The sequence below is a fragment of the Pinus tabuliformis genome, chromosome 3_1, assembly GCF_031772625.1.
Source record: "Pinus tabuliformis cultivar Carrire ecotype Pingquan chromosome 3_1, CPIR1, whole genome shotgun sequence".
NCBI classification, from domain to species: Eukaryota; Viridiplantae; Streptophyta; class Pinopsida; order Pinales; family Pinaceae; genus Pinus; species Pinus tabuliformis.
Genome location: NC_142301.1, coordinates 89,090,759 through 89,106,776, shown reverse-complemented (window position 1 = coordinate 89,106,776; position 16,018 = coordinate 89,090,759). Strand labels below are relative to the sequence as shown.

The window sequence follows — 16,018 nt, the reverse complement described above, 5'->3', positions numbered from 1 at the left end:
GAATGCTTCATTAACCTTTTGCCACTTCAGTTTGATATCCTTGTCTAGATACAACTTCGTATCTTCATATATCGACAGACTAGAGGACACCTGCTCAACTTCTGCTCCAGCTGCAATACCATCAGTGTCCTGAGATGTTGTTCTCTTGGAAGCCATTGAGATAGATGAACACCTGAAAGGTATGGAAACAAACAGTATACATGGAAAGAAATATGTCAGTGAAAACAAAGTAAATCTAGGGAAGGACACATCACATACCTCGGGAACTAATGAGCAAGATTGCGTAAAGTTCATTGGGAGGCTGGGTGACTAGCTGTTAGAACTGCGCAAAAAGAAGTTTGGGCTGTCTGGGAGGCTGGATTGGCTGCTGGCTCTACGAAATGTGCAATCTAGTCAGGAAGTTGGTTGCTGGGATTGCGTAATGCACAATTCTAGCTGGGAAGGATTGATGATCTAGGGACAGATTTTCGCAAAGTTTTGGGCCAAGCAGCCACTGTCTTATAGAAATGCGCAAAACAGTCCTAGAGACCAGTCCTAGTCAAGAATACACAAATCTGGAGAGGAATGTGAGCCTTCCTTCCCCATATTGTGCAATGTAGCCTTGGTGAAGGTAGAGCCTGGGCCAAGGTTGGCCCGACTCGCTGACAGGCAACTGAAAGCAAGTAAGACAATGAAATGCATGGCGACACTAAGTGATAGCTGAAGTGATTGACAGTACATGAAAAACATGAATGAAAGATTTAGCAGATAGATCAACATGGACGTGAGTGAGGCAGTTCACCGGTTGGGCGAACGTTCGTGCAAAACAGCTTCATGCATGCGACAACAGTGAGATAGCAATGAAAATTGAAACAGATCTAGGAAAAGCTAGAATACATGTAAACGACAGTAGGCACTGAAATAAATCAAGAAAACATCACTCACATAAGTGAATACACAAAAAGAGAAAGAAATGTTGAAAAAGACAAGTTGAGGCCACTTACCCGTGAATAGTTTAGTCAAATGTGTCGAAGAGTCCTGGATGTGATGTGGGATGTCAGAGCTCCAATATCGATGTGAATGAATGAGCTCTGATGTGTCGAATAAATAAGTTTTGTCTCATGACACGCATGCCACAAATCTAGGAAAAAGCGACACTTGGAGGGAAACTTCTAAAACAACTTTTCATGTAACCCCTGGCTGTTAAAAATAGCTCCCTAAATCATGGGATGCCTTTTGCATGTTATCTCTTGCTATTCTAGGAAGATCAAGTCATGCATGCATGCAAGTCAAGTTTCCTCGGTCCCGGGTGGAACTGGTCAACAAGACTGTTCATGCATGCGAGTGCTCAACTGCTCAGGAAAAATGCGCATTCCTAGCTTGGAGCTGGGTTGAATGCCTAGGAGGTTTGTGCAATTTCTGGGCAGGGTAGCTGACTGTTGCCTAGATTTGCGCAAATCCTAGGTTGAACAACTTGCTTCTAGGAAAAATTGCGCAAATCCTGATGGGAGGATTGGCTGGTAGGATTGTGCAATCCTGGAGCCCAATAGGCTGTCAGAGAGGAAGGTTGGCTTCCCTCTAGAAATGCACAATTTTCAAGGGGAAGCTGCTCAGCCTGCAGCTGGACCAGCCTGTGAGGGGAGTGGATCAACTGTGAATTACCTTAATGTTGAATTCTTTGACTAGACCAACCTATCCTAATCTTCTTCACTAACTTTGATCATAACTAGTTATTAAATAGTACTTTAAAACAACAAAGTATAATATTAAAAAAAACATTATTATTGATATTAAAGAATATAGATAAACATATGTGTCTTCAAAAACAATAAAAAATATCTTGAATTTATTTTGTAACATTCTGTCCATGACAAATAGAATGATGTATCTAGGTTTTTTAGTGTGTAAATTTTCATAGTTAGTCATCATATTGTTTGTGCTCTCTAGAAATAAATAGTGTAAATATTTTTGAAAACTCCAACACATCAGGCTTTGAATAAATCGTTAATAAGTTTATTATTTAAAAACTCCCAATGTTAAAATTATTGGTTCAAAATTGGTAGATAATCAATATTTTAAATTATTGTATTTAATAAATTTACAAATAATATATTAAAATAATATTAAAAATATGTGTATTAAAATAATATTAAAAAAAAACAAATTGTTAAAAAAGATGATTTTACAACATGCAACTAATTTTGTTGTTGTGTAAGCTCATATTAATTACCTTTCTCATGGGTTTCACTCTTACTTTTTAGTCCTCTCAATGGCTTGGCTCTTAGCTCTTTAAGATTATGTTATAATATATGGATGGAATAGCCTACATCGTGTCAAAATGGTAAAGTTTAGTTTTTTTAGTTTTCAAAATAATTATCAATTTAAATTTAAAAAGTATGAAATATTAATAATTCCACTTTAATATAGTTTAAATGGATTCAATTGTCATATATCTGCCTACTTTTTGATATTTGAAATGTGTAACTTGTACGCACCCTTACCATTAACCTACCCACTAAGGGAATTGCATCAATCAAAAGTCGCATGTGAAGGTCTCGCCATTGAAAGTTACGCCATTCAAATATTGTACCGACAGACTACCCGATTCTTTTAGGTTCGCCTGGACCGTACCACCTTTTCGAAAGCAGAGCCGGCCAAGTTAGCAGAATTTTAATTCTTTAGGTGGCGAGTTGCGACTGAAAGTTTGAATATTTCGAATTACGTGGGGAATTGAGTCTGAAAGTTTGAAGATGAAAGTTTGAATATTTGGACGTATCTCCTCACTGCTCACGTAGTCGATGTCGTTCCATTTCAATTATAGCGCTCTCAAACGATCAGTTGATTTTGTGAGAATAATGAAGAAATAGGATTAGTTAGTTATAGTTAGTTATGAGTTGAACAGAATAGTTGGTTGAAGTAGTTATTGAACAGAATTGAGTTTCCTATATAAGTGAAGTGTAATTGAGTAAATGATGAATAAAAAGTTAGTGAGTTTTATATTTTTATATGGTATCAGAGCTCAGGATTTGAGCTGGGGTGAGAGCGCAGGTGAGGAAGGCGTTGAGACCTGAGACCTGCGTGAGGCCAGATTTGCTGTGTGTGTACCCGAGTTGGCGTGGTGAACCCCAGTTCCTGAGGGCGTGTTGGCTCGTGCGGCAGTTTGTTTCATTGCTGCATGGTTGCGTGAGGCCAGACACCTGCGTGTGGAAGATCTGGCTCCCTGAGACCTGCATGAGTCCAGAATTGCTGCGTATGAAGGCCGAGACCTGCGTGAGGAGTCCAGAATTAGGCCGACGCTGTGTAATCAAGCTTGCTGTGAGTCATTTCGTATTCACTTTGTTGAGGCCGACGCTGTTTGTGGCCACGACTTCCAAGTGGGGAAGCCGCTGTATTTCCAAGTGGGGAAGCATTTCTTTTTTAGGCTGACAGTTTGCAATTTTTTCTCTTGAATGTCATATGGGCTTTATGATCATTTAAAACAGTCATATTGGATACAAATTTTTGGAGAAACCTGCAAGATTTGTTTGGGTTGTCAAGATTTGGCAATTTCTTTTTCCCTTTCCCGAATCTTGTGGATTTTGTGATATGTTTGTGAGTGCTGCGTGTTGGTGCAGCGAGGCGTGAAAGGCGACCTGCTGTGTGAGGCCTGTTTGTTGGTGCAGCGTGAGAGCTGTGAGCCTGTTGCTGTGTGTTGGTGCAGCGTGAGAGCTGTGAGGCGGAGCTGCGTGTTGCTGTGTGTTGGTGCAGCGTGAGAGCTGTGAGCGTGTTGCTGTGTGTTGGTGCAGCGTGAGAGCCGTGAGGCGGTGCTGCGTGTTGGTGCAGTGTGAGAGCTGTGAGGCGGAGTTGTGTTGCTGCGTGTTGGTGCAGTGTGAGAGCTGTGAGGCGGAGTTGTGTTGCTGCGTGTTGGTGCAGCGTGAGAGCCGTGAGAAGCTGTGAATGAGAGCCGTGAGAAGCCGAAGTGCGCTGGAGAGTGAGCCGTGAAGGCTGTGTGAAGCCGCTTTCTTGATTGAAGTCTGTCTGCCTGTTGGTTAAAGTCGAAAGTGAAAGGGAGTCCGCTGAAGTCTGTTGGAGTAGTCTGCCACTGTGACTACTGTCGTTGGAGAAGGCAACCAACGAATTTGTTGAGTTGTCTTTGTGAAGAAAGTCTGGGTAAGCAAGCCGCAGAGGTAGCCATCTAGCCTGTTGTGAAGATAAAAGGAGCAACCTTTTGCCGTGGAAGTAGCCGCCATTCAAAAGTTGTGAAGTGAAGTGAAACAGAGCCGCTGAAATCCGTCAGAAAGTCCGTTGCCGCTAGAGAAATTTGGGCGTGGTGGTATTTTAGAGACTGTTGTGCCAAACCCTCGAAAAGCAGTTGAGTGCTGCGTGAAGGTCTTTGCAGAAACTGCTGTGATTCATTGCACCGTGGTCATATTCTTTTTCAGTCGGCCCGGTTTTCTTTGCAGAGAGAGGCTGTAGAAAAGGCGTTTTGTTTGAAGTGTGATAAAGCTAACAGATATGTCTATTTTTTTAGACTTTTTTGACGATGATCCTTTTAATGATCATTTTCTCATGAACCCATTTGGGATTAGCAGTATTTTTGCATCCATTGACAAAGAGTTTCATGTTGTTGACGATCCTGTCCTTGAAGAAATCACTCATGTTGTTGAGGATCACGTTGTTGAAGAAATCACTCATGTTGTTGAGGATGTTGAAGAAATCACTCATGTTGTTGAGGATCACGCTGTTGAAGAAATCCCTCATGTTGTTGAGGATCACCCTGTTGAAGAAATCACTGAAATTAAAACTTGCCCGGTTGTTCGAAGTTTTATTGGATCTACTTTCAAAGATGACTGCATTTTGGTGAATCCTTCGTTGGTTCCTCATGGAAAGTGGGGAGAACATGAATTAAATTACCTCGTTCGAGATCTTGCATTGCCTCTCAATCCAAAAGAGGTTGTTGACGTTAAGTATGTACGCAAGGAGCAAAGGAATTTCATAAGGAAACCCAAAAAGGTGAAGATGAAACTGCATCAACAATGGAAAAGGAACAAGCATGGACCTTTTAATAAGAAGACAAAAATGAAATGTTTTGTTGTAAGCCTAGCTGAGACTTAGACCAGCAGGCAAGTTAAAGTTCAAGATAAAGTTTAAGTTGTCATCCTTAAGAATATATATATAGTTTGTTATATAGTTGGAATTAAGGGGGAGTGGTCGAAAGGTATTAATCCCAACTACCCTCTGTTACTAGAAGTCAGTTAGGTATGGTAGAAAATCCATTTCTCCATTAAGGGAGGATGTGAGAATAATGAAGAAATAGGATTAGTTAGTTATAGTTAGTTATGAGTTGAACAGAATAGTTGGTTGAAGTAGTTATTGAACAGAATTGAGTTTCCTATATAAGTGAAGTGTAATTGAGTAAATGATGAATAAAAAGTTAGTGAGTTTTATATTTTTATAGATTTGTCGTCTTCCTAGGTTCAACGCAGTGGATTTGCAGTGCTCCGACTCAATTACATGGAAGTGGTCTATCAACATCACCATTGCAATATTCTAAAAGAGCATATTCTAGAGAGAAGAATGTATATATTAATTTTCACAATTAAGTTAAAAAATTTTAATTTAAAAGAAATATAAAATCTAGAAATTTATATAATGATAACCGTCAAAAAAATTTAAAGGTCATCCACACTAACCTATGCATATTAACCTTCGTTGAGATGGCCTAGATTTATTTTACAATGTTAAAATAATTTGTTGAGTCCAATAACAATGAAACAAATTAACTTAATTATTAGCTATTAAGTACACATTATAAGGAAGCCTTATGTTTTAGGGAAATTATGAGTAGATTATTGGACAAATATTATCCATTGGCACACAAAGAGGATATACAACTTACAAGTGCTTCCCATGTTTATATATGCAATATTATAAGAGTTAGTCTCTAGTTATACATGGTTTCAACAAATGAGACATTCTATAGAGATTTCACAAACATATTTGTTATTGGATTAATCACTCAACTACCTTGGTTTCAAAATGAAGCGAAACAAATCTTTTATTAATGAATTTGAATGAAGACTATCTTACTGGGTTAAGAGATAGCTAACTATGAGTGGCAGATTAATTCTTGTGAAGTCCATGCTACAGAGCATTTCAGTTTATTGGATGCATTTATTCTTGTTGCCCAACTAAATCATCCAAAAAAACGCAAATCCATTATCGTGAATTTCATTTGGTCTAGGGAGGAGCGTAGGAAAAAAATTCATTTGGCATGGTTGGATGATATTACAAAACTGAAAGATGGTGGATGAGGATTAATAGATATCAATATTTTGGGGTTGACTCTATAGACAAAGAGTTTCTCGAGATCCATATTTGGATGTGGCATTTGGTAGGCGATTTTAAAAGAAAAATATTGAACAATATGTCTTTCTTGGAATGGTTTAGGCTTGCTCAATTTCCATAACATAAAGATTCATACATTTGGAATATTTTTATGAAGTGAAAACAATGGCTATTGGGAGATTGGGATTGGTTCAAAGGTTTTAGTGGGGATCCATCCCATCTACGACATGCGAGGAGACCACATCTTACCTATTGCAACTATCAAATTACCACATGACAAAGGCGTTATTTTCATATCTTAGATCTGAGAAGACAATGATTTGATGCAACTATATCCTATTTTAAAAGATGTTGGAGGGTTGAGTCTGTCTAGTGCATATGCTAGGAGTGATATATATTGGATTTACAAATGGAGGGGATTTCTCATAGTGATGGTGAAGATACTCTTAGTTATAAGGGTCTCTTTCGACAAAGAAAATTAATGGTATGGCAGATATACAATCATATCACTCTCTTTCTAAAAGAATTATGTTGGTTCAATTGTGTTTGGTCTTGGAATATGCCTTTAAAGATTAAATTTTTTGGATGGCCTGTTTGGAAAATGATTTAGAAATGGAGGGGATTTCTCATAGTGATGGTGATGATAATTTTACTTGAAATGGTGTCCTTCAACTGGGAAGAAGATTAGTGGTCTTAGAGGTATATAGTCATATCACTCTTTCTCTCAAAGGAACTATATTGGCTCAGGTGTGTTTGGTCTTTGAATATGCCTTTAAATATTAAATTTTTTGGATGGATTGTTTGGGAAAACAAGATCCTCGCTTGGGAAAAACCTGTATAAGAGAGATTTTGAAGGTCCTGGGAGATGTTATCTCTGTAAGGGTGCTTTTGAAAATGTGCTACATCTATTCTTTCAATGTCCTTTCACTATTGGGTGTTGAATCCGTGATTTACAATTTCTAAATGTAAAAGCACGATGGTTTTTCATTTTATGGAGGAGTGTTGCAAATGGTGGATGTTTCAATGAAGAAAACAATGAAATCTTCTTCTTTTTATTATTTGGGACATATATAGAAGGATAAAAATGCTATTATTTTTAGGAATATCCTTTTGACATAAGATCTATGCACTATATAGAGAATATAGTGAAAAAAACACAAGGAAATACCACACAAATCCATGGTTGGTGTTCCAAATGATCTACCTCTATCCTTTTTTATGAGGATGCCGAATATGGGAAATGCGGATGTGGTGCCCTCGGCTAGGTCTCATAGATACTCCACGCCCGTACCAATTTTTTTTGGAGCTATGGCATTGGGACGAACACAAGGGCAGAGGTGGTTACCTTGTAGTGCTTTTATACTGTGCAATGAGACTTAATATTGATTCTATTTATATATATTTTTTTTGGAGGGCAATTTTCGAATTGTCATTGATTAGCCTGTGCTTGTTATCCAATTGGATGCGCAATAGTAAAGTAGTAAAAGTTCCATTTCATAATATACCTTTCGAACATATTTACAGGGAAAATAACTCATGTGCGGACACCCTAGAAAGGTCTTTAGTATGTACCAACATTCACAGCACGGTGTGTTGCGAAATGTTGGGTCGTTTCCATTAGTATGATTTTTTCTATGCCATTCCTGGCTGCAGGTTTTTAACTAAATGACACCGCAAAACAAGCAGTTTTGCTACTATCCAAACTTTTTCTTATTAGTTTATGTATGATAGTAAATTGATGTTATGAACTAAGTATAATTTAGATGACCATATTGTGATGGATATGTAATAATGAATCCGCTATCAACAGAAGGCTGTGTTCTACTTGTTATGATTTGGAACATGTAAGAGATGCTACGTGAACATATGAACTTATTTAACTGGTTTTCATATTTTAATAGGATAACTTTTTTTTTTTTGTGCCCCTGCAAAAGTGCTTCTTTCATGTGAAATTAACCATGAATGTTGTCGACAATTGAAAATAGCGAGATGTCGTAACAACCGACTATCGAATCCTTTTGGTTCACCTGGACTTTACTTCCTTTTGGAAAGCAGAGCCCGCCATATCCGACTTTTAATAATTCACGTGCCTACTAAAAGTTAGGATATTTCCACGAGTAAGCTGAATAATTTACGTGGGGAATTGAGACTGAAAGTTTGAATATTTGGACGATGACTAGAGTTTCATTTCATGTGCACGTATCTATTTCTATAAATTCCCTACTCACGCAGTAGATGTCATTCCATTTCGATTGCAGCATTATCAAACGATCGTGTGTTAGAATCGTTACAATGGCCTTCAATATCCCCTCTTGCTTCCCCCTCCTCTTCCTCGTAGTTTTTCTCATTGCAACGGAGAGAATCAATGGAGATCCAGATAAGTTGCAGGATTTCTGTGTGGCGGACGCCAAGTCTTCTGTTTTTATGAACGGGTTGCCTTGCCTTAATCCCGATGAAGCTTCTCCGAAACACTTCATGACATCGGCCCTGCGCGCGGCAGGGAACACGTCAGCCAATCCAATGGGAATCAGCATCATTGCTGCTAATACACAGAACATGCCGGGCCTCAACACGCTCGGAATACTCATGGCTCGCATAGACATGGCTGTGGGAGGAGTGGTACCTCCTCATATCCATCCCAGAGCCAGTGAAATACTGTACGTAATGGAAGGGAAACTCTCCGTTGGTTTCGTAGATTCAGATACCAACAAACTCTTCTCTGAAATTCTAGAAGCTGGCGATGTGTTTGTGTTCCCCAAGGGAACACTGCACTTCGCTGAGAACATCGGAGAGAAGCCGGCAATTACGATCAACGCGCTCAACAGTCAAAATCCGGGTATTCTTAACATCCCGTCGGCCACTTTTGCTTCCAGTCCCGCCGTTCCCCAGGAAGTGTTGGCCAAGTCTTTCGCCATCAGTTCACAGGAGGTGGAGCAGATCAGAAAACTCCTCGGAGGCAACGGAAGCAGTGATATATAATGATAAGAATAATAATTGCACTGTGCCGTGTAGGTTGGTGTGGAATAGGATGTTGGAATTATTCAATATGAAATTTATAATGTGTTTATGGGCATACACAAATTGGCAGAGAAATATGCAACACACTTGGTTCAGATATCAAGACAATCCACACCTTTCTATCTCATCGTTAATGTCATCGTTTAATTTCATCTTTAGGTAATAAATTCAAGAGTTTGAAAACAGTTGTATGGTCTCACTTGAGTAATGAATGGTTTGGTTGCGAAATTCTCGATCGACAATAAAACGCCCTCGAACTAAATAGAATTGACAATACCACATAACAATTTACGAACTCCCCCGAAAAACTAAATATAATTTGACGACGAAACAAATTATGAACACCGTCCAACAATCTGTTAAATTTTAAATTTTCGCTTCAACAGTATTGCAATTGTGAAAGTTTTTCTGAGTGGTAAAGGAAGGTGTTTTGAAGAGGCGTCATATATATGATGTATATTGTGCATGCTTGCTTTTCCAGATGGATTTATGTTTTCCCAAATAAATTTATGTTGATACTGGATATGGATGGGTGATGACTATACTGTATTTTGATTTTATATGACAATATATTACTGTATTTTCATCTTATATGACAATATATTATGCTTATGTATTATCCTTTTAGTATTTGGAAAAAATATAATTAATTAATTAAAAATTAAAAAGAAATAATAATTTAAATAATATAATTTTGTATTACATAAAGAATGAATATAAACTTATTTTAACTTTAAGTTGTAAGGAGGATTAAATTCTCTAACATCCAAATATTTTTTTTAATATAAAAGTTATGTAAAAATAACTGGGAATATAAAACTTGAGAAAATGAGAAAATATTCTCTATAGTTCTTAATAATATTAATTAAATTTTGATAAGTATTTTTGTTTATCTGTTTTATATTTTTTATTTTATATATATACACACACCGAGAGAGTTTTACAAATAGATGAAATACCTTCTTACTAATAGATGAAACATTTTTTTCCAATTATTTTTTCCAATTATTTTGATTTAAATCTAGTAGAGATTTAAGAGTCATAAAGTCGTATAATCTACAATGTTTTAATATTTCTATATTTTTTTAAGGATGAATTTATTTATACATTTAAAAGTACATTTTTAAACAATAAAAAATCACAATTTTACTCAAATTATATTGTTAGACTTTGGCAAAAAGAACCATTTCATCTATTAATTGGAATATATATATATATATATATATATGGATTATTCATTAAATTAAATATGAAATTTGAAATTTAATAGTTACTAATATGAATAATTGTTTTAATTTAGATGGTAAAATTAATCTTAATTTATAATTGTTATGTATGTTTTGTATATATTTTCAAATATTATATATCAAATATTTTTATTTATAATTATATATTTATTAATAAAATTAATTAAGTTTTTATATGTATATTAATTAAATGTTTTTAAACATTAGGTTACGAAGATGTATTATTATTATTTAATTTTTCTTGAATGTGATATGCATATTATGATTTGTTTTTCCAAAAAGAATTATTGTAATTTTTTTAATAAAAGAAATTTGATAATATAACAAATTGAATTAAATTCATTATTATTTTTTCAATTGGCTTAATATTATTTTTTTATTTTTTCCCCAAGGAAAAATCTTAATTTCATCGATGAAAATTACACGGTGCAGATGCACTATAATGCATTCAAACAAACCCATTTGGGTCCATCCTAAAACATCATAAATCATCAATTTTCCATTTCTCCCCCTTCTTCTTTTATACTTCCTTTCATACCCCAAAGGCCGGTTGGATGATGGCTAAAGTCAACTCCCTCGAAATTCCAAGTGTGACCTCCTTTTCTGATTCAAAACTTTCATATATGTGAGATATTTTGGTTCCCTAAATCCCTTCATTCTTTGTTACTACTATTTCATTTTTTGCAGAAATATGTGAGACTGCCATATCCACATTCTGGTCGAGTTCTATTGACATTGGAGGTGTTTATGTCGATGTTGTTGTTACATTCTCTTCTTCTTCTTGTTTACTTGGTGGAACCTTCAAATTCACTTTTTCTTCGTCCTCAAGAGGAGAGCACTCATAACATTGCTAATTCTTTGATCTAGCCCTCTATCCCTTCTTCTTATTTGTTGATTTTTTAGGCAAAAACAACTATCTTGTAGATGCCCTATTTTGTTGCATACATGATATCAAAAAACCGTGTTTTTATAATCCAAAATGTCCATTGATGAGTTGAATATTATCGCGTGGTCCCTTATTGAGGTCGATCTCGACACAAATGCGAGCATATGTGAAGAGACCCTTTGTTATTCTCTCATTGTCTATTTTGATAAAATCTCCCAAAGCATTGCCAATGTCTTCAATAACTTGATGGTTCCAAAAGGGAAGTGGAAGATTGGGCATCTGAACCCAAATGAGCATTTTTATTACCTCCATTGTTGATGAATCAAATTCCACCAACTAGGGGTGATGAATAACCATGCTCTGCCCCAGAACCACGATCCTTCCTCAAATTTTTTTGGTAATATCTTTTTGATGTAGGGTATACAGTAAAAAAACCCCTTCGAAAATAAGTAAATTTCACATTCCTTGGTCCAATTTGTATAGATCCATTGGTATATATCTTTAGGTTTAGGTTAAAAACCATTAAAACAACAAATAACTACCTCTACATGAAAATATGAGAAATGTCATCTACCTGAGGATTGCAGATCTCGATCAGTGAGTGTTTCTCCATCTTTTCCACTATGTAAGGCCTCGAAAATGTCCCAAGAGGAGGTGTTACCTTCACTTTCTCTACACTCCTTTTGATAGCTTCTTTATAAGAAACTAAATGCCTATATCCTAATCCTCCAAGTAGAACAAATACCAATGAAAGGGTAGAACCTCTACTAATGTTGTATTCTTTGAGAGGCCTCCTATCTTGAAGTTTTTTTCTTCCTAAGATGTTTTTTGGGGTTGCTGATAAGATTCCTTCCCCCTGTTACATCTTGTGTTTTAAATTCTCTAATAAATCCTTGTCATTGACCTAGATTAAAATATATTTACCAGCTAATGTTTTTATGAATATATGGAACATCCTCTCCTCTTTTGAATCCCTCACATCCCTATCCACATCCATATTTACAAGAGAAGAGTTATTAGTTCCCCGAAAATTCATAAAATATAGAACCACTTCATCATCTTCTATGGTTAGATTTACGTAAAAACTAACATATAATCTCACATCCAATATTGTGCAAAGGATATCCTTTAGGTTTTATTGAAGGATCTAACAACAACTCCGATAATCATTAGGTTTTTCCTTCTTCAAAATTCATATGATCATATCTAAATAGATATGAGGGAGAGACCTTTTAATTTGATCTACTACTAGGGTTTCTGGAGTGAATATTTCAAAACCCCAAGATTTCATTAGGCATAAAAACATTGATTCCCTATTCATTCCATGATTTGTCGAAATAAAAAGATTAGGCCTCCAAATAATTCCCATAGCCCTATCGTCAGCTCGATCTACAAGAAAACGAAGGAGAAATAATGAATATGTGTTGTGCTAAACATACAACACGTGTACCCCCCAAGTGACATTTTTACGAGAAAAAGGAAGCTCTTAGATTCCCCTCCATCCATAAAGTGTCATAGGAGAAAAAGAACAACCTCTAGGCCATCGTGAGCATTGTGTTAGTCTGCATATCTTACTCGCAGAAAGGGAAACGAGCCCACAAACTTCCCTTGAACATGACATCTATGTTCCTCTATGATAGATGGTCCTCATAGTTTGGATTTTCTCCACACATAAGTAGCCAATTGTGTAATATCCCTTCGTTGATGTAATTTTGGTGGTTTTTGGACTAAACTATGTTAGTAAGAATGGTGGAAAATCCATGAGATATATTTAAATATTGACATAAATAAGTATTTTTATTAATAAATAAATAGTTGGAAATTAAGTACTTGAGAGTGAGACACTCAAGATTGAAATTTTTGCTGAAGAAGGAAAAAAAAAAATCTCATTCGTAAATGCGATTGGGATAAATCTTTCATGATAAAATTCTAGATAAGTTAATGGATAGGAGAGAAAATCCATCAGAATTCTTAGATGAGGAAATATTCTAAGCTTGGATATGCATAAAGCGTCGCTGGAGAGAAAGGCAGGCTTTTATGGAAAAGTTTAGGCAAGTGGACGTTAAAGCCCACAAAAGTAGGACGTCGCTAATGGAATAATTTATCATGAAATAAAGGTATAAACTACCTATTGAAGGGATCAATGGGGTTTTTGATACCCTGGAAAAAGGATCTTGGCTTGGGGGGAACTGGTGATCAGTTCAAGTTTGGGTGGACAATGTCTCCCTCAAGTACATGCCAAGTTGTGATTATAAATACAAGTTTCTGGTTAGATTATTGCTAGTTGTGAAGTTTGTTACACTATAGTTAGTCATGTAACGAAGGATACTTAAATATCATATCGTTTTGTTTAATTTGATTTTTTTTGAGTGGTGAGGAGCGAAGTTAGGGTTTAGAACAGGAAGCAACAGTAGTGAGCTGGTAACAATGGAGGGGCAAGGAGGAGGGAGTTCCACTCCCTCCTACAGTAACGTAGTATCAAGCAGAAGCAAAGAGGCGAGTTTGAATGGATTCAGGAAACCTATGGAGGCGGAAAAAAAAGGCAAACACAAAAAAGCCGGAAAGCAGCAAATCCGATGAACAGGAAGAGACTCATGGGGCAGTCAGGAGGGAGGAGATACCAGGAGACAGTAGTTAGAGAAACAAGTACAAATCTGCAACGGGACCCTGTAAACCCAAGTCAACCATTAAACCTCAGGTGGTCCCGAATGATCCTGCGCTACAGGTGCACAGAGATCACATGGCGACTTTCGTAGTTATATGCAAGTTTATGGGTATATGGCCCACAGAGAAGAATCTGTACACATGGATAAGAAACAACTGGAAACCACAGGGAGAAATAAATCTACATCTAGGGTCTAAGGGTTTCTTCACAATGGTTTTCACTAACCTAGAGGACAAAGACAGAGTGTTCGAAGGAGGACCTTACTTCTATGTTGCTGCAGGCCTATACATGCGACCTTGGGTGATGAACTTTGTCCCAGAATGAGAAATGTTCACATCGGTCCCGGTATGGATAAGACTATACTCCTTACCTCTAGATTATTGGCTGCCTGAATCCTTAAAAGCTATAGGCAATAAATTAGGGCATTTTCTAAAAATATCAGAGGCAACTCTGCAAGGTAAATATACCTCCTTCGCCCGCATATGTGTGGAAATGGATCTATCGGGAGCACTTCCAGATGAAGTTGTTCTAGAAGTATATGATGAGGAATGGGTACAGGTGGTGGACTATGAACATGTCCCATTCAGATGCCGTAAATGTCATGAACATGGGCACCTCTTTAGAGATTTCCCACAAAACAAAATGGAGGATAATCTGAGAACCAACACAAGCAAAGATCCTGAAGGATTCACCAAGATGGGAGGCAGAGGGAAAGGAGGGGGAAGAAATTACCAAAAGAAACCTAGTGAGAAAAAGCTACCAAGTCGTAATAGTTTCGAGATTTTAGAAGAAGAAGGAGGGAACAATGGAAAGGACAATGCACCAGAGATCAATCCCACAGAGAAGGAAAAAGAGGACAACATGGAAATCATACATGAAAATAGCGAACAAAAGGAGAATCTACCAAACAATATGGAACTTGGCAGGGACCATGAGATGACCCCAAGTGAAATTGGGACAGAGGACCACGAACTACAGGAGATTCTTGAGAGGGAGAATCTTGATCTAGAAAAGTTCCTAGACCAGGGAACCAACAAAGGGATTGACTCTCTACCACAAGAGGAGTTTGACAGAGTACAACAGCTCTTCCTCTGGAGATCTCAAACAAAGGCTACTGGAGTCAAAAGGAGCCATGATAGCTAGGAGAACAGAGGGGTCAAATCAATGGAGGAAGCATCAGGACACTCTACCAAGAACCCAAGCAAGAAAAGAGGAAGGAAGAGACAGAATGAGTTGTTGACAGAGTGTGGGAAACTCATGATCAACTCAGGCAAGATGAGAGATCTCACCAGCTACTCATTTACAAACCCATCATTATGAAGCTCACAACCTGGAATATTAGGGGTCTAGGAAGTAAAAGAAAACAAAGAAATCTCAGCAATAGAATAAAAGAAGAAAACCCAGATATGGTGTTTATACAGGAAACAAAATGTTCAATAGACAAAATCCGGGAGATACATAGCAAATGGCTTATTAAATATGAGCACCTAGAAGTCAAAGCTAATAATACAATGGGTGGGATTCTCACTCTTTGGAATCCTCAGAAATTTGGAATTTTGGATGCTAAAGCATCTAGGAACTACCTTTCAGTGGTTATCCAAACTTTGGGTGACAAGGAAATCTATATGATCACAAATGTCTATGGTCCTCAAAAACCTGAAGACAAGCTCAAGCTTCTCACTTCACTGGAGGAACTGAGAGAGAGACACCCAGTAATGCCCTGGATTCTGGGAGGAGACTTCAACATGATCCGATCTCTCACAAAAAAAAAGGAGGGACCAGAACACTAGGCAAAGACTCCATTGCATTCCAGAACTTCCTAATCAACATGAGGCTTGTGGACACGGAAACAGTAAATGGTACCTTCACATGGAACAATAAGAGAGGAGGAGCTTC

General features: G+C 37.1%; 1 protein-coding gene across 1 annotated transcript; it reads left to right on the top strand.

The window, feature by feature from the left end:
• The first annotated feature begins 8,548 nt into the window (after window positions 1–8,548).
• Window positions 8,549–9,509, top strand: LOC149185916 (putative germin-like protein 2-1). The gene has a single exon (XM_089412521.1). The coding sequence runs from the start codon at window positions 8,599–8,601 to the stop codon at window positions 9,283–9,285; it is 687 nt and encodes a 228-aa protein (XP_089268647.1). The 5' UTR covers window positions 8,549–8,598; the 3' UTR covers window positions 9,286–9,509.
• The last annotated feature ends 6,509 nt before the right edge of the window (window positions 9,510–16,018 follow it).

Coding starts and splice junctions, on each gene's coding strand:
- LOC149185916 (XM_089412521.1), top strand. CDS start 8,599: ATGGCCTTCAATATCCCCTCTTGCTTCCCCCTCCTCTTCCTCGTAGTT.